The sequence below is a fragment of the Dromiciops gliroides genome, chromosome 4, assembly GCF_019393635.1.
Source record: "Dromiciops gliroides isolate mDroGli1 chromosome 4, mDroGli1.pri, whole genome shotgun sequence".
Lineage (NCBI taxonomy): Eukaryota > Metazoa > Chordata > Mammalia > Microbiotheria > Microbiotheriidae > Dromiciops > Dromiciops gliroides.
Window position 1 is genome coordinate 329,481,353 of NC_057864.1, and position 21,599 is coordinate 329,502,951.

The 21,599-nt window shown below is 37.3% G+C and overlaps 1 protein-coding gene across 2 annotated transcripts in view; it reads left to right on the forward strand.

The window, feature by feature from the left end:
• Nucleotides 1-924: 924 nt before the first annotated feature.
• Nucleotides 925-21,599, forward strand: part of GRIK2 (glutamate ionotropic receptor kainate type subunit 2) — an 823,240-nt gene continuing 802,565 nt past the window's right edge. Inside the window, exons 1-2 of one of the 2 annotated variants that reach the window (XM_044001196.1) lie at nucleotides 925-1,183; nucleotides 6,582-6,991. In XM_044001196.1, coding sequence (XP_043857131.1) covers nucleotides 6,877-6,991 — 115 coding nt within the window. In that variant the 5' untranslated portion in view covers nucleotides 925-1,183; nucleotides 6,582-6,876. Of the gene's footprint in view, nucleotides 1,184-6,366; nucleotides 6,992-21,599 lie in introns of those variants that run through there. The other variant, XM_044001197.1, reaches the window with a different exon arrangement.

Sequence of the window (21,599 nt, forward strand, 5' to 3'; positions counted from 1 at the left end):
GATGACGCCTAGAAAGACAGACATATTTAGCATAGAAAAGTCCCTATGTATACTCCAGGTAGAAAAATCCCTACGTATTCTGAATATATAGAAATTCCTACTTCGACCCCTTGTATGGAAATGCTCACATATGCAAGGTATTAAGAAATGTCAACATGGATACTACTGTACATGGTAGTTCCCACGATTCTCTTCTCACAAGGAAAAAACGTTTTCCTCCACTTCCCAGTTCATTGGAGGTGTTGTAGGAGGGTGGAAAAGCAGGGAATAGAGACTTGCAATCCTTTTGGTTCATTGTGATTAAGTGCAGGGGTAGAGGAGAAACCAGGAAAAGATCTCTCGAGTAGAGATGCAAATATCAAGGGCAAAATGCTGTGTGTTTGGCTTAAGAGAAGCTGGGGGGGGGCAGGGGGGGGAGTAGAAAAGAAAGAAAGGAGAGGCAGCGCATAGTCATTGGCCTCGAGAGTAACTTTAGTTGCCATGGTTTTTGAGAGGAATAAAGCCCACAGTCATAGTACCAAATGTACTCAAGCTCTTTATCCATGTTGTGTCTTTAAACATAGGGTAAATTCCCTGGAGGTTTGCATCAATAATCACCCAGTCCACGTTTTCAGTCCTTGGTTAACCACACCGCACCCTCCCCCACCCCAAGCCCACCGCCTAAGCCCCCTCAACTCGGAAGCCTTTGGGTGCAGCCCTAGGACTCGAAATATCTTTGGCCTGCATGCTTGGAATTAAAACTGAACGAAAGGGTGGAGAGCTCTCTTATGGGACGAGAAAGAGGGAATGTAAGTGCACTGTGGGAGTAGCGGGATTGTGGAGTGCGGGCTGCCCATAGCCCCGGGAAAGGAGCTCGGCTCCTTTAAAGGGAGCGGCGAAGAGCTCCCGCCAGGAGGCGTGTCAGTCTCAGCTACCGCCGCTGCTACTGCTGCTGCTGCTGCTGCTGCTGCTACTGCTGCTGTGGCTGACACCACTGCTGAAGAAGTGGCTGCCGGCACTGGGGCCGCCTTCACTGGCACTCAGAGCTCCCGGGAGCATCACTGTCCCGGATCCCGGACCTCCGCAGCTTCTCTACTTCCTGGACCACCTCCTTAGGGCTCTTCCCGGCTGCTCCTCCCCTCGCTCCTGGGACCAACCTCTCCCCACCCCTCTGCCCTCCCGCCCACCTCTCCAGAAAAGAAAGGTAAGAATTCCCGGGTGTGGTGTGGGCTCCGCTCTCGGCTTGGGTTCTTTTCTAAAAAGCAAACAAACAAACAAAAAAACCCCCAAAAAACAAAAAGCAAAACTGTTTTGTTTTGTTTCCCCCAACCCCAAAAGGTCAGGAGGTAAGTAGGAGGAGGGTATTATTTTCTAGCTTATGGGAAAGAGAAAACATAGGAGAACTGTGAGGACCCATGCTCACAGTAGGTTCACACTGGGGCATTTTACTGAGTGGCTTTGTCCCGCTCACCTCAGTGAGTTACAGTCAAGTATATATATCTGGTCCTGTTCGTCAGGAGTACTCACTTTTCCCAAATGGAATGATTGAATAAATGAAGGTGTCAGTGATTGGGCTCTGCTTTGAGGAAAAACAAAAACAAACTCTGGTCAGAGTGTAAGGGACCAAACAGGAAGGGCTAGGCTGTTTATCTATACATCCATCAGTTCATCTGGCTGTCATTTACCTTTGCTTATACAGTGATAAAGAGATGTAGTCATTTCTTTTTTGGCATTATCCAGAGTTCAGGGGAAGGAACCTTAGGAACAAGGACAGGACTTCAGAGTTAGAGAAAAAATGACTTAGAGGGTTGGATTATATATGCCTGGAGTACAAGAGTAATGACTCATGCCGTGGAGGATTCATCTCCAATGCAATAATGTTTCTTTTAAAGACAAGGAGACTTTCCTAGGAGCCTTAGAAAATTACTTTAGGTATAGGTGGTGATAGACAACTTACTACTGCTGTTTTATTGACACTCAGAAGTTATTTCCCCCTCTACCCTTTTGCTTTAAGCATTCTGGTCCTTAGAAATTATCTGATCTCTTCATTTTAGATCTTCCACTTGTAAGCACCTATACACTCTTTGTAACTTAAGCTGTCTTTCACTCATTTTCTAGAAGTTAAAAAAATATTGGTTTTGCCTCTATTGATCAAACTTCATTACTTTATGAATTTAGGATGCCCAGCTCCTGCAAGGCACAAACCCATTTCCTGCTAGAAGCCTAAGAAATTTGTGGAAGAATTAACTGAAAAAAGACAACTTTCAGTGGAGCTATAATAGAGATATGTACTGCCTAGGGAAAGTATTTTTCCTTATTTAAAGCCTGTTGAAAAATACACTGCTTCAAAAACTTCTAAAAGTTTTTGAACAGGTAAATTTATTAACAATTTAGTTTCTTAGGACACACTTCTCTTCAGCATCTAAAATTAATCACTAGCTTAAATGCCATTAACCACTGATGGAACAGAAATGTGGTACAAAACAATGATATGAATTAATGAATTGATAGGGAACCATAGTCTTATAGCTTGTAGGAGCTGAATGCATGTGGGCAGCAATATTCCCTTACCTTATAATAATATCAACATTCATTTTATTCCCTGACAATCTCATAGAACAGTAGAACAGGCTGCTTATTTCAGTCAAGATGAGATATAAGCTCATAGGTATGTGTCAGGCATTACTGTAAGATGGTGCTCCCCTGTTGCCACATTGCAAAAGTAAGGTTCTAATGGCAAAGCAAAGTGGAGGCATAAGGAAGAATTTACAGGAAAATTCTATAAGAGAAATATATAGGAATTTAAAGCCATATTAAGCTTCATTGTAGGAACTGGGAAATGAGTTTAGGTTATTTTAGGGTGTGACACTGGTAGTCAGTTACAGGCTATGCTGAAAATGTAAATGTATAGCCTAAGGAATGTTATGATATGAGGATTAATATGCACATGGACATGTCCCAGCAGGTGGCAGCTGACTAGAATCAGATTCATCCTCACTATGAAAATAGAAAATGAAAATGAGGTCTTAACTAATAATGCTTAGCATTGAAAGGTCATTTGTGTAAGAAAATGTAAAAAAGTAAAAAATAAAGCAAATGTGTTTTGGTTGTTGAAATAAAATATTCTACAAACATGATGTGTGTTTTTCCTTTCTCATACTTTCAAAAGCTCAAAAATTATTATTCTAGTCTTTTGTGATCCATTCTACCCAATGGCCTGCCTTAACACTCAACCACCCCAATCACTCTGTGTGTATACAAAAACAAATGTATGTATGTTGTGTGATTTCTGCTTTGACCTTGGAGTCCACAGAGATTTAGCTACTAGAGATAAAATGTGCCATATGGTAGAAATTCAGAAATAGCCAAATAATGCTACAGAATAATGTGTATAAATTTTATTACTGTTAATTATAGATGGCCTTCAATGCCAATGTCAGTTTTTCTTTCAAATTTGGACTGAATCAAAAGACTGACACAATTTAGGGAAGGGTTAATTTTTTCAGTCAAATCATATATAATGAATTGTTTTACCACATAGCCACCAATACTCATAAAATATCGGAAGCATTCTTTTAAAAAATTGTCTTTTTAAAACCTCCAAATTTGTTTACTGAAGATGTTTCCTAAACCCGGAGAGGGGGGTGGTTGTGGTTGGGAGGAAATGTATTATTTTTAGTAATTTTCTTTCTGTGAAGTTTGATTAGAATAGAACTTATTCTTATACGAGATGGGATTCTGGAGGTGGTGAATTTTAAGGTTATAACTAATTGTACACTTTATAAATGTCTTTAGCCATTGAATACTGATAGCCTCTTATTCAGCCTTCTGAACTGTTGGTGGTCTTTCAAGCATTTCTTTACTGAGAAATAGATATTCTTAGTGCTAATGAATGAATTCACAGTTAATATGAGTGGTTTTCACAGTACCCTGGAAAAATGAATGCAAACTAGTGAACAAAAATATTGAAAAGACCAGACTTATTAAAATGTGAAGACAAACATTTATTTTTATTTTAGTAAATCTTTGATCCTCTTCATATGAAGATTCATTTTGAGATTTCAAATAACACATTATGATGCTTTATTGTGAATTACAATATAAGGGTGTTGAACTTGAAGCATGTGGTACTGTCCATGGTTCTGAAAAGGTCGTACATGTCTCATCATAGACCTTCAAACAGACAGGTGCAGTCGCTGTCCGTGGTGTTGAACTATTCAGCTTAATGCATTAGAAAAGTGAAATAGCAAATTTTAAAATACATTCTTTGAAGGAATTATGATAAAAGTAATTTACCCTACAACATTTGGAGATTAATTTACTGCATGAGAACTTTGTGAACCTGGAAACTTAATCCCTCCCCTTCCTCCCTTTTAAGACTAATAGCTGTGTTCACGTTATGTTTACACACACCAAAAACAATTTAGGTGATTTGTATTCAGAAGGACATATTTCATTATAAATTTAAAACATGTTAACTGGGAATAAGAAAAAAGTGAGTGATAGTACCTTTTATTTTCTCAGGATATATAAAATACAAGGTACACTAAAAAACCATCTTGTGTTTTGGTTGTTCACAAGTAAAAAAAATCACTATTAGACAACAATTCTACAATATTTCGGCATTAGAGGAAATTAAAGGATATTCAAAATTACTTAAGAGCTAAGTCATTATAAAACCAAATGAAAATTTATCAAACAGAATGGCATAAATGAGGGAGCAAATACAAGAAAGAGCATCTTGGACTTTTCATGTTTTTCAAAAGCTATTCTAAATATGGGCTGAAGGAGTCGCTAGATACCCTTAGTTTTAGCAATAGGTGTTCCTTTTAAAGTGCTCAAATAGTCAAATTATTTGATTGAATTGCCTTCTTCACTGCAGAACTAGCCATTCATGATACTTATTTTTGACACTGCAGTTATTCCACCATCTTTAAAAAAAAACACACCCACCAATGACATTTAATACCATTGAAGAATGTAGGGTTTTTTTAATTCAGCATTTTACAATTACTTAAATTAAGATGTGTAGAGCAAATCATTACAAAAGAATAAGAAAAACTTGCTCGTTATTTTTTTACAATTTAGAGATCCATAACAAAGAAAACATAGATAATATTTGTTCTTATTATATATTCATTATTATACATGAACCTATTAAGTATTAAATTGCAGTCATGTCAGTCTTTAAAATGTTTTTCTAAGACAGTTATTTCTACTAGATATTAGCAGTATACTGTATATTCTCATAATTTATTTCTGCATTGAACTTTCACCTTTAAAAGGAATCCCTCTATTTGGAGGACAGGAGTGGGTTAGGAATTGAATGATTTCCCAATAAGTGTTGGTTTAAACTTTTGAAGATTTGCCTTCTGGGGTGCTCAATTATTTTTAAAAATATTAGCAGTGAAATCTTTATTAACTTCAAAGATAACTGTTTATGATCTGAAACAATAGCACTGGCTATTTAAAAATTTATGTGCTTTTAGGATAGTATACAGCTTATTTTCAGCTAATAAATGCATTTTTGTATTTTAAGAGCATTTAAAAAATAAAGTCCAATAAGGTTTTACTTTTTTTTTTGAAAGAATGCGTTACTACTTGAGAAAGTTGGATCACATTGGCTGGAGATGCAAACTATCCCACTAGAAAATACATATGTTGTGGGATGCAAAATATCCCATCAGAAAACTACTAGAAACTTAAAGAACACTTACAGGAATGACAAGGATGTTTAATGTTGATTTCAAGCTAAGCTGAGATCTTTCACCCCCTAAAAATAACCATCATAATGCCACAGTAAGAAGAAACATGAATGTAAATTATAGAAGCACTTAGAGTTTGTCACCTAAATCCAAGCATCATTTGCTCTCTTCTTGTTTATGTATTGTACTCCCAGGCAACTTGAGAACTACTGATTAAATAGATTCCATTTACCTTATGTTTAGTATTAAAAAAATAACCAAATGTGTAAAGGGAAATCCTCTAGTCAGGAGTAGTAACCAAGAAATATCCATCACAAGTTTTTATAGACTACATATAATTACCCAATTTCATTCTATTCCATAAAAATAAGTGATAGAAAGTGAATGTGCATTTCAAGACATTTGTTAAGCCTAATCGGGAGTTAGACTTTCAGTATATCCTCCGACAGTCTTAGAATACATACCCCCTCCCCTTTTTTAACTGCTTCTAAGTAATAGTGGCCTCGACCTAGCTAGTCACCTATTAAAATTCACGAATTGATCTTAATAGAACTGTACAGATCCTAGTCAATCTTTAGGGAAGGGCTTTTGTTGAAAAACAAAAGGATTTTTCCACACATAAACAAACAGGACTTATTTCTAACAACACAAGGGGTGCTCAGATCAGTTGCATAAGAGATATTGAGAAAGCTGTCTGGCTGGCAGCCTTAAGAGGAGAGCAGCTATCTCAATTTTTCTCACTTAATCTTGGCTTCACGTCAGAAGCTGTGCAGCAGTGCAGTAGAATAGAAGCCTAGCAAAAAGCCCTTTGTACAGTGACTGTTGCTATGTCTCGATATCTCCGCGATTTCCCAAGCTGGATTACCTATTGATTTTCCTCCTCCTTTGCTTCCTCAGGCTTACCCGGCTGGACATTGTGTATGTGTGTATTTTGGATTTCTCAAGGATTCTCCCCGACTAACATGGATGTCCCACCATTCCTTGCAGTTGAAGGTTGCTCCTTGGCGCAGTGAGTGAAGAACATGCAGGGACTGCTAATGGGTTTGGGCAGCGTAGACTCGCTCCTCTCTCTGTGACCATGCCGTGATCGTGTCTGAGGGCCATCAGTCTACGTATTCTCATTCTTACCCTACCGGGGAGCCTGACGCTAAAAGGGGGAAGTAGGTGCAGCGCGTGTGTGCATAGAAACACCATGAAGATTATTTCCCCGATTCTAAGTAACCCAGTCTTCAGGTGCACCATTAGACTCCTTCTCTGCTTACTGTGGATTGGATATTCTCAAGGAACCACACATGTATTAAGATTTGGTAAGATTTCCCAACCCTGTTTGTTGTACGTTAGCAAGCTCTGCCGTAGCAGCCCAATGTAAATACGCATGTTTATCTCGGAAAGGGGGCTCTCCTCAGTCTGGTAGACGTCCCCCAGCCTCTGGAGACTTACACTGAACCCCGCTAGTTTCGATCTTCCTCCCCAACCCCGATCCTAACGCCTTAACCCCAGGCAGCAGGATTGAGGGACTGTATATGTGTGTGTTGGGGCTGTAATACCAAAAAAAAAACCCGATGTTAATTGTGGGGAAAGTGACTGGCAGCTCTGTCTGCCTGAGCCCCCTAGGTCTCTGTCTGCAGAGCGATCAGCGCTTATGTTGATTCCTTGTACTGGGCGCTTATTTCCATCGCGGTGGAAAGCCGAATTCTGTTAGTGGTTGATTAGTTATAATTTGGCAACTAGTTGGTAAGTTTCCACTATCTGTTTCCCCACTTTCCTTGTTGAGGACTTGGAGTGCCCCTGGCAGAATCACATAACACATCGGAAAGGACATTAGACTGTATGTTGTTGTTTTTTTCTTCCCTTCTTGGAAATAAAAGCTTTGTGTTCGTTTATTGAGGTTTTTAGTCTCAGGCTCGCTAACGGGGAGGAGCAGGATTTAAATAGAAATACTTAAACGCTGAAAGTTGAGCTTTTGCGATGAATCAGTGTAAACCCGCCCCTGTTAAGTGAACTGAGGTGTGTGTGTATGTTTCTTTTTCTTTTTTTATTCCTCTGTACCTCCAGCCCACCCCACTTCAATAGTATTTAACTAAGGAGAAATAATGTTATAATGTCTGTACCCTAACTTCACAAAGGGACATAAAAAACAATAGAGGAGTGAGTAAAGATTACAGGGAATCTTTAAGTTTCCCCATGAAATTAGGGTATCTCACAAATTCATATTAAAATCTGACTGTGAAACTTTTTAGGTGAAATGCTTGGGGAGAGATGTTTGCTTAGATGAAATCAAGTGTGATCAACGTGCAACAACACTTCAGTGACTGTTGTAGGAGGGAGTAGAACTGGCACCGGAAAGTTCCCCAAGGAAGATCTGAGTTTAATATGAGAGAAACCAAGGCATTGTGTTCCCACAGTTAATCTCCTTTTGATAATCCAAGATGATTTATATCTGAGTATTAAAACAAATATAGCCTAACTGTTATGAAGGGGGAAAAGCACAGAAAGTTACTCAGATAAATTTATGCTAGAAAGTGGCTACCTATGTCTCTTAGAATCTTAAAAAAAAAACCACAACACATAGATAATGGATTGGTAAAAGTCTGTAACTTTCCTATTAGAAATGGAGTGGGGAGAAAAGCTTTTTATAATATCCAAAAGCATCTTTTTTTATGAAGTTGAAAAGACTGGAGATTATTTTAAAAGAGTTATTATTAATCTTGTGTGCTGGATTTCTGACTGTAGGACACTTTTTGCCTCCTTTTTCATATAAAGGCAATGTTTATGATACATCTTAGCAACACCCATCCTTACTAATGTTTGTTTCTTTGGGCACGACTAAACAGGTCCTATACCACTGCAGGGATGTGTGTGTGTGTGTGTGTGTGTGTGTGTGCATATGTGTGTAGTGGTGGTGTCCTGTAGCCTTACTCATTAAAGCAGACAGGGGAAGCATTAAAAGTATCGTGTCTTCCAGTTAGTTGTTTGAGTTGTTGCAATTATTTGGAAAATAAATTGTGTATGTGTATGTGTTTCAAGTATGATTGGTGAAGAAGACTTGTGGTGTGCAAACTGAGAAGGTTTAATTACTGCTGCTCTCCTCTTGCAGCACGTATTTGCTGAATCATTAGATTGCTACATTTGCTGATCATTTCATATCTTCATATTAAAAAATCTTGGCTATTGTAACAGAATCATGTACTAGCAGTCCAAAAGAGCTGACACTTTAAAATAAAATACATACTTTGTAGACTACACTTATTGAATGCACTGGTGAGACTTCACCTTAATACCTTTATACTTTGATACTGAGAACCAATCACACAGGGTCTAGATTGACTTATCTCCAAAGGGGGATAAAGCTTTTCCCTCCACACCCCCAGTGATGAATTGGATTGTCTCTGTTTTTAACTTTTTCCTGTTGTGTGCATAAATCTGACTTTTCTCAACTGCTTATCTTTAACTTGCCAGATAAACAACTACTTATATACAAAGAGTTTTGTTCCCTTCTGGGGGAAAATGTGTGTTTAGGAATATATCTACATGTGTACAACGATGCTAGAAAGGTTATTTTGAACTTTCCAGGTTTTGTTTTGTTTTCTTTTTTTGAAAAGTAATAATAGCTCAACTTCCTTCTGTTTTCTCCCTGATAGTAGCTAAGGGAATGAACTGTAGTTAGGGGTTAGGGAAGGTTGCTTCTTTCACACCGAAGCTTCAACTGATGCCTGGGAGCCACTGAAAGTCCAGCTGCCTCCATGAGGCTCCTTGCCTGGATGGTAGTGATCCTCCTGCCTAATCTAAGCTTAGGAGAATGCTGAATTGAGAGATTCTCCCTTTAGGAAGAGGTAGGCAACATGCCAGCCTCCGCTTTTGCTTCTCAGCCAGCAATACTATGGCAACAAGGGAGAGAGCTCAGAGCTGGCAAAGTCCTCCAACCCCCTCATTCCTCCGGTGGAAATTAACCATCATGGATTTGGTATTGTCCTTCCTACTGCTCCCACTATTGTGGTGACTCGACACTGAATCCTCGTTTCATCGTCTGCTGCTTCCACACAGTCTTGCCTATGATGTGTTGAAACCAACAATAACAAAGAGCAGCCACCTGCTCCGAGTGAGTGTGTCTGCCACTCGATTAATTCTGTCTCCTCCTTCCTTTCTCCTTGCTTTTCCTCCCACACCCTCTTTCAGCTCACATATACATACATACATATACATATACAAACAAATACACACATACTCCTTTAGACAGGGTGAATGTGGAGGTAGGAAGTAGATGGAGTTCATCACCATGAAGTCTGGGGGTGGGGGCAAAGTAAAACTTCTAGCAACAAGCTTTGGAATGCCAGAATAAATAATTCCTTACAGATACCTATCTAATTCATTGTGTGTAGTAGGAGCTGAAATATTGGCCCAGAAGGATAGGGACATGCTTTTCAAATGGTGGCATGTATTTCTAGACATATGGAGACCTCCTCACTGACATTTCAGCAAATGCAGGTTACACAGAAACACAGATCCCCAATGAAGACTCAGTCAGCATGCCAAAGGATTCTCCCAGAATTCAGAAGAGGCTGAGATCTCCACCTCATAGAAGATATCTTCTCAAAGGCATTTGCAAGAAATATAAAGCTAATAGGCCAATGCTTAGTGTGTTCTCTCCCTCATCTCATCTCATCTCTCTGTACTTCCCCTTTGCCTTGGCTTAAATTAGTCTTTCATTTTTGTTGTTGTAGATGGTGTGTGTGTGTGTGTGTGTGTGTGTGTGTGTGTATGTGAGTGAATGGATGGATGTAGTTCCTCCTGGGGGGTAACACACAGAGTATACCCAAAGGGCTAGTGGAGGTGGCCATAACCAGCAAGAAAAGCTTGACTGACAATTCAACTGCCTTAGGTTTGTATGTCTGACTCATACAAGTTCTTCAAAGCAAAGGGCTGCTTTTAGACAGAAGGTTGGAAGACTAAGTGAAAAGAAAAACAGGCTGTAACAGAACATGTGCCCCTCTAATGTCCTGAATTACTTTAGTCTATTGTTAATTACTTGCTTTTATCCTTCCATAGTTGTCAGTGGATACTTTATATTTTTTATTTTGGGAGTTGACTATTGCACATTGTTAAAAGCACTAAATTGGATGTAGGGGACCTACTTTTCAATTTGAACTTTGCTACATACTGTGTCACCTTGGGGAAATCATTTACTTTTTTTGTGCCTCAGTTTCCTTATCTATAAAATGACTTCTAAGATCCCTTTCAGCTTGAGATCTATGATTCAATAAGAACAGTTGTTCTGCACCATAGCACTTGGAATGTAGTGGGATGTAGACTCTTTTAAAAGTTCTTGGCTATCATATTCTTTTCCTCTCTCCCTATTTTCTCAATGAGCTCACCCTGTGAGGACATTGCTCTCACAAAAATTTACCAAGAAGTTTGGAAGGAGCCACTGGTGAAAATAAAGGAAGGCCTCATTTTCCCCTAGCAGCCTGGTGTTGTTCATGGAGGCTTGTTGTTTGTCCTTCATTCTCGAAGAGGACCATGACATCAGAGTGATGTCATGGCTTGTAGTGAAGGAGGGCTGTGCAATGTCATCAACTTTACTCTCCTCCAGAGCAATCCAACTCTGGATGACTGGACATGGCCCCAGATGTTTAAGGCAATTGGGGTTAAGTGACTTGCTCAGGGGCACACGACTATTAAGTATCTGAGGTGAGATTTGAACTCAGGTCCTCTGAAATTCAGGGCCAGCGTTGTATCCACTGTGCCACCTAGCTGTGCCTAATGGAGGCTTAGCTTATTTTTGAAGGACTGACATAACAATCTGTGATTTATTTTAGATATAACTATATCTTTAAGGACATCAGAGTATCAATACAAACATATCTCCAATAGCATGTAGGGACAGTCTGCAGACAGGAATCTCATCTTATCCATCTTTAACTCTCCATCTCCTAACACTATTCTCTGCATATAATAGACTCTCAATAAAGATTTCTTTAGTTAAGTTTATTTTTAGTTGAATTCAACCAATATTTTCACTAAAATGCTAACATGGCTTCCTTAAGGTCTTCTTCCCAGTAGATAAAATCATTTTTAGACTATTTTCTCTTGAGCTTCAGTTCATCTGAATTTTGCTTATTTCAAATGTACCAGTGCAGAAACAATATTCTTTTGAAGGGCTCTTCTTCCAAATCTAGGAGCAAGCCCTACTTTGGCTTAGTTCACAGACAACTTCTGGTATGGTAATAGAATCATGTCTTATTCAGGTCAGAAGATAACATGAAAGCAAGGCCTCCTGTGTCAAGATACCTTGGCTGGGGTATAGGAAACATATGCAGATATAATAATTAGGAGTAGCATCTCTGAGCCATGAATAAAATTACAAAGACCTCTTCCCTTTCCCTTTCCCTTTCCTTTTCCCTTTCCCTTTCCCTTTCCCTTTCCCTTCCCTTCCCTCTCTGACAGGAATTTGACTTTCATTAAGAAGTGAGGTAGGAGGACCATGTGATGAGGAGTTGTGAATTGTGCAATAGGGTAAAGGGACTCCCACAAAGGGTAATGGTGGCTATCGAAAGACATATAAAATCTGAACAGAAATTTTAAATTGAACTCTGGAAAGCAAGTGAATCAAACACTTTCAAGAAAAGCAAACAAAAATTCTCAGTGTCAATCCTTGCTGAATTAAAAAAACACACCACACACATCAAAGTATAATTGCCCCTTTGTGATCTCTTTTAACTGAGGTACAGCCTTTTAAGAAAACAGCTTTGAAATAGATCTTTTGCTCTTGAAATAGCACACTGACCCCAACACAAACACAATCAGAAACTTTTTCTGGACTTCTGAAGTTCTATTTCAGAAATGGGCAGGGATTTTTATGTGAGAAAATATTTCCTCAGTGTGGTTTAGCCTTTGAGTTTAATTCCAATAATCACCATAATGTGCTCATTGGCTAAAATCTCAAGCGAATCTCTTTCAACATTTACCCAGCACAAGAAAGTTAATTTGAACTGCTTCCATAGACAAAGAAAGTCAAATGCCATCCATGATTCTGGTCAAAGCCTTGGCTATGTGATCCTTTATAAAGTTACTCACCACTAGTGAAGACATTAGGGCTATGATATAATTTTTTAATGCCAAATGCTCATAAAAGGTTTTATAAGGAAATACTGTATTCTTGGAGAAGCAGCAGCATTTTGCTGTAGGTGTTGCATGTCTACGTTCTAGATTTAAATTAATCTCTCTTTTTTAAAAAAGAATCTACTTTGCTAATACAACCCTTATTAAATACTCTTTTTTCTGAAAGTTCAGTGACTATTTTTATATAGAGAGAAACATCAATTTTCTGTCTTCCTACATACAACTTACTTAAGTCATTTATATATACTCATGTGTTATATGAGGATTACAGGAGTATTCTTTTCTGAGTTTTTGAAGCAATTTCAGGTATTAAAAATGGAAGTATAGATTCTTTTTGAGTCACCAAACGGCATACCTTACCTTCCTTTAATTTGTATCCCATATCTCTGGGTGGTGGGAGAGCTCTGAATTAATTTTAAACCCTAAATCTTTGGATAAAGGGGAAGGTCAAAAGCCCCAGGAAGGGAAAGGAGGTGAGAATCATTGATATTGACTGGTCTAGATTAAACACCGAAGAAGAAGATTTCAATTTGATAACGTCATAGCCCTTCCTGTTTTTCTTTGCTGCTTCTGCTGACAATTTTGTAAGGTAATTAAATTGGCTGATTGAAGTCACAGTGGTCATGGGGCGATAAAGACCATTTGGATTTAATGGAATTTTAAAACAACAGTGCACTGCACACAACTCTTACCGAACAAGAATTTTAATGGCCCATTCAGGGTGCTGACTAAATAGAACGTCCTTAACAAGTTTAATTGAAAGGGCAAACCAGATTAGCACTCTATAGTCTTTATGACTGAAGATTGGGGAATTAAAATTATCCCTTTAAAAGACTCATTATTGCATTATCAAGATTTAATGTAGGTTAAGTAAGCTTTCTTCATTCTTTCATAATGTACTGTAGACCTAGGTTTAGGACCAAGTTGCTCTGAGGAATTATGTGGCCAACTGTCTTAATGAATAGAATGATAGGTAGGTCTTCTTTTAAAAGCCCAACCTCCCCCTCCAGAGGGAGGACATTTGATTTCCTTTAAAACTTGTGGACAATTTACAGAGGGTCTTAAGGGTAAATATTGCTAACGAACACCTTCTTTTCTGGTCTTGAATATAACTGCTTTGCTTTTCTTCTTAACATTTAGACATTTATTAGGTTTTCTTTTAAGAGAGAAAAGAAAAACAGTGCACAGTAGATGGTGTCAGACCTTAAGAAGTGTTCTGCATTTGCCGTTTTACTTTATTCTTAGGTATTTGATTTATTTTGTGTGATCTCTTATCTTTACTTCATCCTCCCCCCCCACACACACACATTCCCCACTTTTTCCTCCTCCAAAATGGTATTCAATTTACCAACATATAATTTAGTAAATTTAGTAATATAATTATTTTATATATTTGTGTAATCAAATATAACCTGTCAGACTTAAAATAAAACCTTTTAATTATGACTTAACTAATAATAAAATTGATTATTATTGGTCCTAGAAGCCAAATAGAGAATGATTGTTCACTTGGGGTGGGGTTGAAAATCATGTAAAAATGCTGCAAGAATTGTATGCAAATTAAAGGCCACTAATATGTGATAAGAAAAGGGTACTTACCTTGAGTCAAAATTTTAAAGAAACTTAATTTTAAGTGACATATTTCCTACATAAAGATATGTCCTACCTATAGCGTATCTCCAATAAAATGTTTAAGAAATCTAATTTTTCATTCTTCCTGGCTAGGAGTGTTCATGTGGACCCTCCTAGCAGCCTAGCATCTGGGATCCCATTGGGATATATCTTCCAGTCTTGCCCTCTAAAATCAGTGTCTCCCCCTCAACCTAAGACTTATCTACAATGCCCAACCTTAAAATTTAGTTGTTCCCCAGAGCACAGATCTCTTTTCCTTCTTAGTTAATAATTAGATAATGGTTAGCTATTCTAAAAAAAAACTAATCAGTTATGCATGTGTTCATAGGAGAAATAGGAGAAAGATAGAAGGATGCAAAAAACCCTCCTCACCCTTTCAATTAATGAATGATCATTTTAACAGTGGTCTTTTAGAAATAAGAGCAAGTTGTTTCAATTAAATTAATTTTGTTTTATTAAACATTTATTAGTCACTTATTATTTGTAAAGCATTTTTGTCTAACCTAAAAGAGTAACTATTCTGGTAGAAATGTCATATCAGGCTGAATAGGCTAGTGCTCCCTTGATAAGCTTGCAGGGAAGTTGTGGTTGTATGCTGGGACTTTGGGTGGTTCTTTAAATAACTGACTGTAAGCAGCAGCCCAGCATTCTGAAAATCAATTCTTCAAAGGTGAGCAGTTTATTCTCCCTTTATATCAGGGATTCAATCCATTATTTGTTGCCCATTGTACTTATTAGAAGTTTAATATTAAATCAAAACATTCTTTTATACTCACAAGAACTTGGAGATGTAGCTCATAGAATCAAATAATTAAAGAGCTGAAAGACAGACCCTTAGAAATCATTTCTATCAATCTCTTAACTTTTAAAGATAGAGAAACTGAAGCCTAGACATGTTAAGTGACTCACTTAATTTACAAGGTAGTAAAAAAAATCAAGATTCAATTCTAGGACTTTGGAGTCTGAGTATTTTATGCTGTCCACTCTACCACACTGCCTCTCCAAACTCTTATTCACAGTAATGTCAAATAAACTTTTGTCCATCAAAATATCCTCCATAATACCTAGTTTCCTGTACAATGAAGTACACACTCCTTATCCTGGTAATCAGTGCTGTCTTCATCCAGAAACTTAATATCCATTTCCAGCCTAATCACACAATTCCTTTTCTTGCTATCTTTGTTTTAGGCAAACTAGACTACTCACCATGCTTTCTTTCTCTGTCCTTTCCTGGATATTTTTTTGCTTTTGCTCAAGATATCTCTCATATCTACAAAGGATTTGCCCCCAGTAAATTCCTAATTTTTAAAATTTGCCTTTCCTTCAAGCCTTAAATTAAGTTCTACTTCTCCCACTTTTCTGTTCTCACTAGCATTAATTTTCAGATGTGAAATTGTTTTGTATTTTCTGTTCATTGATTTTTTTTTCATTTTATTTTCTCTTAGTTTTCCATTCTGCATATTAAATTCATATTGTGTTCAACATATATCAAGGTGACAGAGTATTCTTGATTAAAATTTAGTAAAATTGTTGAGGAGGAAAGAACAGGACTTTTAAAAAATTAAAATAATCTTATATTTAATTGTTTTGAATCTATAAGTATTGAGTTTTTCTATCTACAAACATCTTTTAAATTATAAGGTCTACATATTTTCTATGAGATATTACATCAGCAGCACCTATGGAATTCATGGCTTTTTACTCATTCTCAAACTCCAGTTTAATCTTGCTCCTGAATGATGCTTCTGATCTGGCTCCCAAAAGGTCTTCTATTTAGTATCCCTGGGAGTTGCATCAGAGATTGTAATCTGATTTTCAGCTAACACCTGAATGGAAAACTTAGTTCCCTACTATCTAGCCCCAAGTCCCAAGGGCAAGACTGAAAGGAAAAGTATAAACTCCTTGTAACTGTAAAGAGCTATATAAATGCAAGTTATTATAATAATTATTTGCTATCCTAAGGTACTTTGTTTTCAATAGTTAGGCAGAAGCAACTTTCTGTGCATTTTTCTTTCCTTGTACTGATATTTGCCCACTTTCTCAAATGGTAAGTTATGAACCTGGAACAAGTTGAATTGGGAGAGTCAGGAAACCATTTTAAAAAACATTATGAATGAAAGATGGAAAACATTTAAAACCTATAAAGATATTCATATTGATTTGAGCTGAGGTAAATGACAAAATTATTATATGCCATTCTGATTTTTAAAAATGTCAATCTCTCATTTGAGTTCCATTTGCAAATGATAGGGACCATCTAAGACCAACTCAAATAGAAATGGTGCATATTGAATTAGAAAACCACAAGTTAACATTATCTATATATGTTGTATTTTTATTTGTTTTTTTAAAAAACATTTTCCAATTACATTTTTTTTTGGTCTTTTTGGTAGGGCAATGAGGGTTAAGTGACTTGTCCACAGTTGCACAGCTAGTAAGTGTCAAGTGTCTGAGGCCGGATTTGAACTCAGGTCCTCCTGAATCGAGGGGTGGTGCTTTATCCACTGCACAACCTAGCTGCCCCCAATTACATTTTAATCTGATTCAGGCAGCATTTGGTAATTTTGAAGTCTTCAAGTCAGACACTCTGATAAGCAAACACCATTCCTGGAAACTCATTTTTTTCATATATAATTTGCAAAATGCACACCGGTATTTTTAAAAATGCCATTGATGATGATGAGACCAGTAAGATAACCAGCTGTGTATTTGAATTTGACTTTAAAAAAGTTTTCATCAATAGTCAACAATAATTTTTAAAAGATGCAAAGTCCTTGATATATGTCTGTAGATAATATTGGCAAAGATTCTTTGCAATCTGTTACTTAGACTCATGATCTGCTCAAAGTCTGCTCAAAATCCTATTCTTGATTGCCGCTTACAAAGCTAGAGGATCTGGTCCTGTGCTGTTTCTCTTTTCCTTCTCCTCTTCCTATTCCTCCACAATGCCCCAGATAAAAATCATAGAATCCTATAATATTAGATCTAGAAGAAACCTTAGAAATTATTTAGTCCAGATGCCTCACTTTGCAGATGAGGAGACTGAGACCTTGATAAGGGAAGTAATTTGCTCAGGGTCACACATCAAGTGAGTTGCAGGGCCAAGATTCAAAAACAGTTGTGCTGACTCCAAAATCAATCTCTTTATACCATCTCTTTGCCTTCTTGATCATGATTATTTGCAATTATTTTAAAGCCAGTTTGGCCAGATTGGGAGAGGGTTGTATTCATTATCTCCATGTGAAAGTTTCTGGAAGGTAACCCTTAGCCTTAGAAAATTGTCTAATAAATAGAACTTGATGGAAAACCCACTCGCATATATCTTTTTCAAGTCCCTTATCTACAAGGGTTGCTCAGGTAGTGTTTGCACTGAGGAGGCTCCTATTAAAACACAGCAGGGCTCTTTCTTCCTGGCCAGCAGACAGTAGTTTTTGAGTTTCGCTTTCTCCTTCTTAATTGGGAATGAACTGCTGTAAAAATGCCCACAGACACCTCAAGTGTTAATTGTCGAAATGGTGTAAAGAGCTAATCATTCCTTATCCTTTCCTACAGCTCTCTGTACAAAGTCATACCTCATCCTCTGTGTCATGGTCCTTTTTGCCACGAAATAATGCAAACAGTTCCACTTTCCCATTTCCTGCTTCAGCCCTAGAGTCTGAATGACTTTGATCAAGTTGTTCTTAGTAATTTCCACCACCCCCCCTCAATTTGTAAAGGGGGGTTGAACCTGGTTTTTAGAAAAAAGAAAGAAATCCCTGAGAAAATGTAAAGAAATCGGTATGTATATAGTAGGAAAAGTATCCAACCTGGGATAGTCAAAAGACTATTCTGCTACTTTTTAGGAAGTCAACTTCAGACCCATGCTAATCTATAAAATGAGCATAATGATGCAAACTCAGAAGGTTATCACCAGAATTAAATAACTTATGTAATGTGCTTTAACATTTTCTGTTATTTAAATATCAGCTCTACTCTCCTGTTCTGTTTGAAGATTGGCCATAGAGTTGTGTGGAATTTGATTCTTCCCATCTCCCTAGAAGTAGTCTCGTGAGGCACTTTGTGACACAGTATGAAGTCTTTCACACCACTAGCTTGCCCTTTGCTATACTATTATACCAGGACATGAAACAGGACTCTCGTGTTATGAAGAAGGAGATGAAATTGCTCCAAATCCTCACCTCGTAGGCAGTAACTTCTGAGGGGCTTACTCAATCTTTTATAATAGAAATAATAGATTATGGCTCCTCTTATAGCCTTTCTAGAATACAGCTTTTGAACATAGACAGTCCCTGATTTCCTTGTTCCTATGATGGATTGAAAACATTAGTGCTTATGAAAGGTAGTGAGGTGTGGGCAGACAGGGGAATGACGACTGAAATGCCAAATTCAGTGTCTTTCAGTCACAAAGGATCCATAGTAAGCAGCAGTACCCTCTGCATTTTGACTCCCCTGGTAAACCCCAGGTGCATTTCTTGTCATTCTTATTATCATACCTGATGCTTAATTATTTTCTACAGGGAAATTGAGTTGTTGGGGACTTTTAGGAAATTACATTGAACTTCAAAAATCATTTCCACATATTAGTGAACAGGGTTTTTTTGTTTTTGTTTTGTGTGTGTGTGTGAGGCAATTGGGGTTAAGTTACTTGCTCAGGGTTACACAGCTAATAAGTCTTAAGTGTCTGAGGCCGGATTTGAACTCAGGTCCTCCCGACTCCAGGGCCAGTGCCCCATCCACTACACCACCTAGCTGCCCTTTAATGAACAGTTTTAATGGATTAGTCCTAAGAGGGTGGTAGGAGGTATATTTTCCTACACTAGGAACATGCATTTCTATATAGATAAATGTGCATTCATATACAAAAACATACATGAACTTAAATATATTAAAAAAGACAGAGGGCTCTCAATACTCAAAAGCTCCAATGGATTTGTGATTTCACTGATGTGGGTATTTCTTCTGGTGATACATATCTCAACTCATTCACATCTGTGAATCCTGCATAGTTCATAAAATCATGTCATCCCCTGAGTTTTCCACAAGAATTTTTCCAATATACTAGAGCCCTTTCTCTAGTTCTCTTGACCCTTTGAGGGTACCAATGACATATATAAGCTGACCATTGTTTATTCCTTGAATTTATCCCAGACATTTCTTAGCCATCACACATTTCTTAGATGACATAATTATTGTGAGTATATTTTAAAATTAATTTTTAAAATAGGCCCCTTAAGATTAAATAAAATTCCTACAAAATAGTACTAGGGACACTTTAAGGTAGACATGCTATGGAGAGAACTGTTTCCAAGTTGTAGCAAATTTGAAGAATTATATGTACATCAGTTTCTTCCCTTCTACCCTCTCTATCACCCAGAGTGTTGTAGGAATCAATTATCTATAAGTTGGATAGTTACTCAGGTGAGCAAAGCAAAAGAGCAAGAAGTGGTTCTCTTAACTGATGCTGAAGGATGTGTATGGCCACACTTATGGTATAGTTAAAACATGGTAAGACTGATGTTCATATGTGACATGTGTTCTTATGGAAACCCATCTCACTACTTCATAATCAAACTGCATATGTTAAGTCTATGCTACTCTTCACTGTCACCAAGATAGTCATGGAGCTAACTCCTCCTATTTAACTTATTCTTCCAACTGACCTTGATGTCTATTTAAAAATCTTTTGTAACATAACTTACTCTCCCTTTACCATTTGAAGTTAATCATAATCTCATTTTAATAGTTACAACTTGGTGTAGAAGAAAGAGTATCTGAGTTGAAGTTTGTATTCAAGTCCTGTGTGACCTTGGGCAAGCCACTCAAACTTTTAATTTCATTATCTATAAAATGAGTCTGATACTTACACTTCCTATATAAGAAAGCACTCTCTATACTGTGTAGAGTGCTATATAAATGGGAGCTGTTATCAGTTGATTTGATTTCACTTACATAAAAAATTTGAAAAGGGGTGTGTGGAGGGATGAAGAAGGATAAGCAGCATAATTTCCCTGAGATAGTATCTTTTTAGGAAATTCACTATTTTTGACTGAAAGAACAATACTTACTGTGTTATAATACAAATAGGAATCATCAATAAGTGCTAAAAGTATCTTAAAGAGGACAATAAAAGTTTGATTTGCTTGAATTCCACAGCCTAGCTTTTCACATTAGCAGATAGTGGCTTAAAGATGATTGAGTGGAGGAGTGGAGGGACATCTGTCTAATATAGCATTCTACTTATCAAATGGATCTCAGGAAGTTATCTTCATTTTCAAATTGGTCACATTAGTATAAAATGAGCGAACTGAACACCAGTAATAATAGCAATAGCTATTGATGAAGTCCAGTAGGACACACAACCTTTTGAAAAATGCAGTATTTTTGGTGCCAGCTTGAATTAGGCATTGTTGAAACAATTCTGGGAAAAACAGTCAGCAATTAAGTCTGGTAGTGTTTTCCTATTATCCCTCATAATATAAGCCCAGAATCTCTACTGACATCCAAGCTACCTTTTGTTGGGCTTTGGCAGTAGAAAAAATACCCATTGTTAAAAAAGCAATCTGTTTCCCAACTTTATAGCCCTTTTGTAATTGAGAACTAGATTAGACAAGGGAGAGTGTGTTAAAGATTGTCATTCAAATGATATCTGAGGGCCCTTATCCTTAGGCTTCTTTGAATATCAGAAATAGAAGTCTCAGAATTCAGATGTTTGTAAATAATATTTATATTTTTTATTGATGGCTTTTGGTTTTTATATCACCTTCATTTCCAAACACATCTCCCTGCCCCTAGCATTCATTTGTATGTAGTGTCCCACACCCAGGGTTCCAAACTTCCATAAATAAGGAAGGGGAATTTTCTTTACTTTGGGGGCCAACCTTGGCCATTGTAATTACAAAATTTCCGGCTTAGTTTTATTTTATTGTTTATTTCATTGACATTTTTGTACTCATTGCATATGTTGTTTTCCTGGTTCTGCCTAGTTCAGTTTGCATCAGTCCATAGAAATCTTTCAAAGCTTCTGGCAATCTGGTGAAATCTATGGACTCCTCAGCAAAATATTTTTAAATGCATAAAACTAAATGCTCAGCACAGCATCATGCAGTTATAATGCATGCAATAGCACAATATTTGTATTTATGTGTGTTTACATACACATATAAA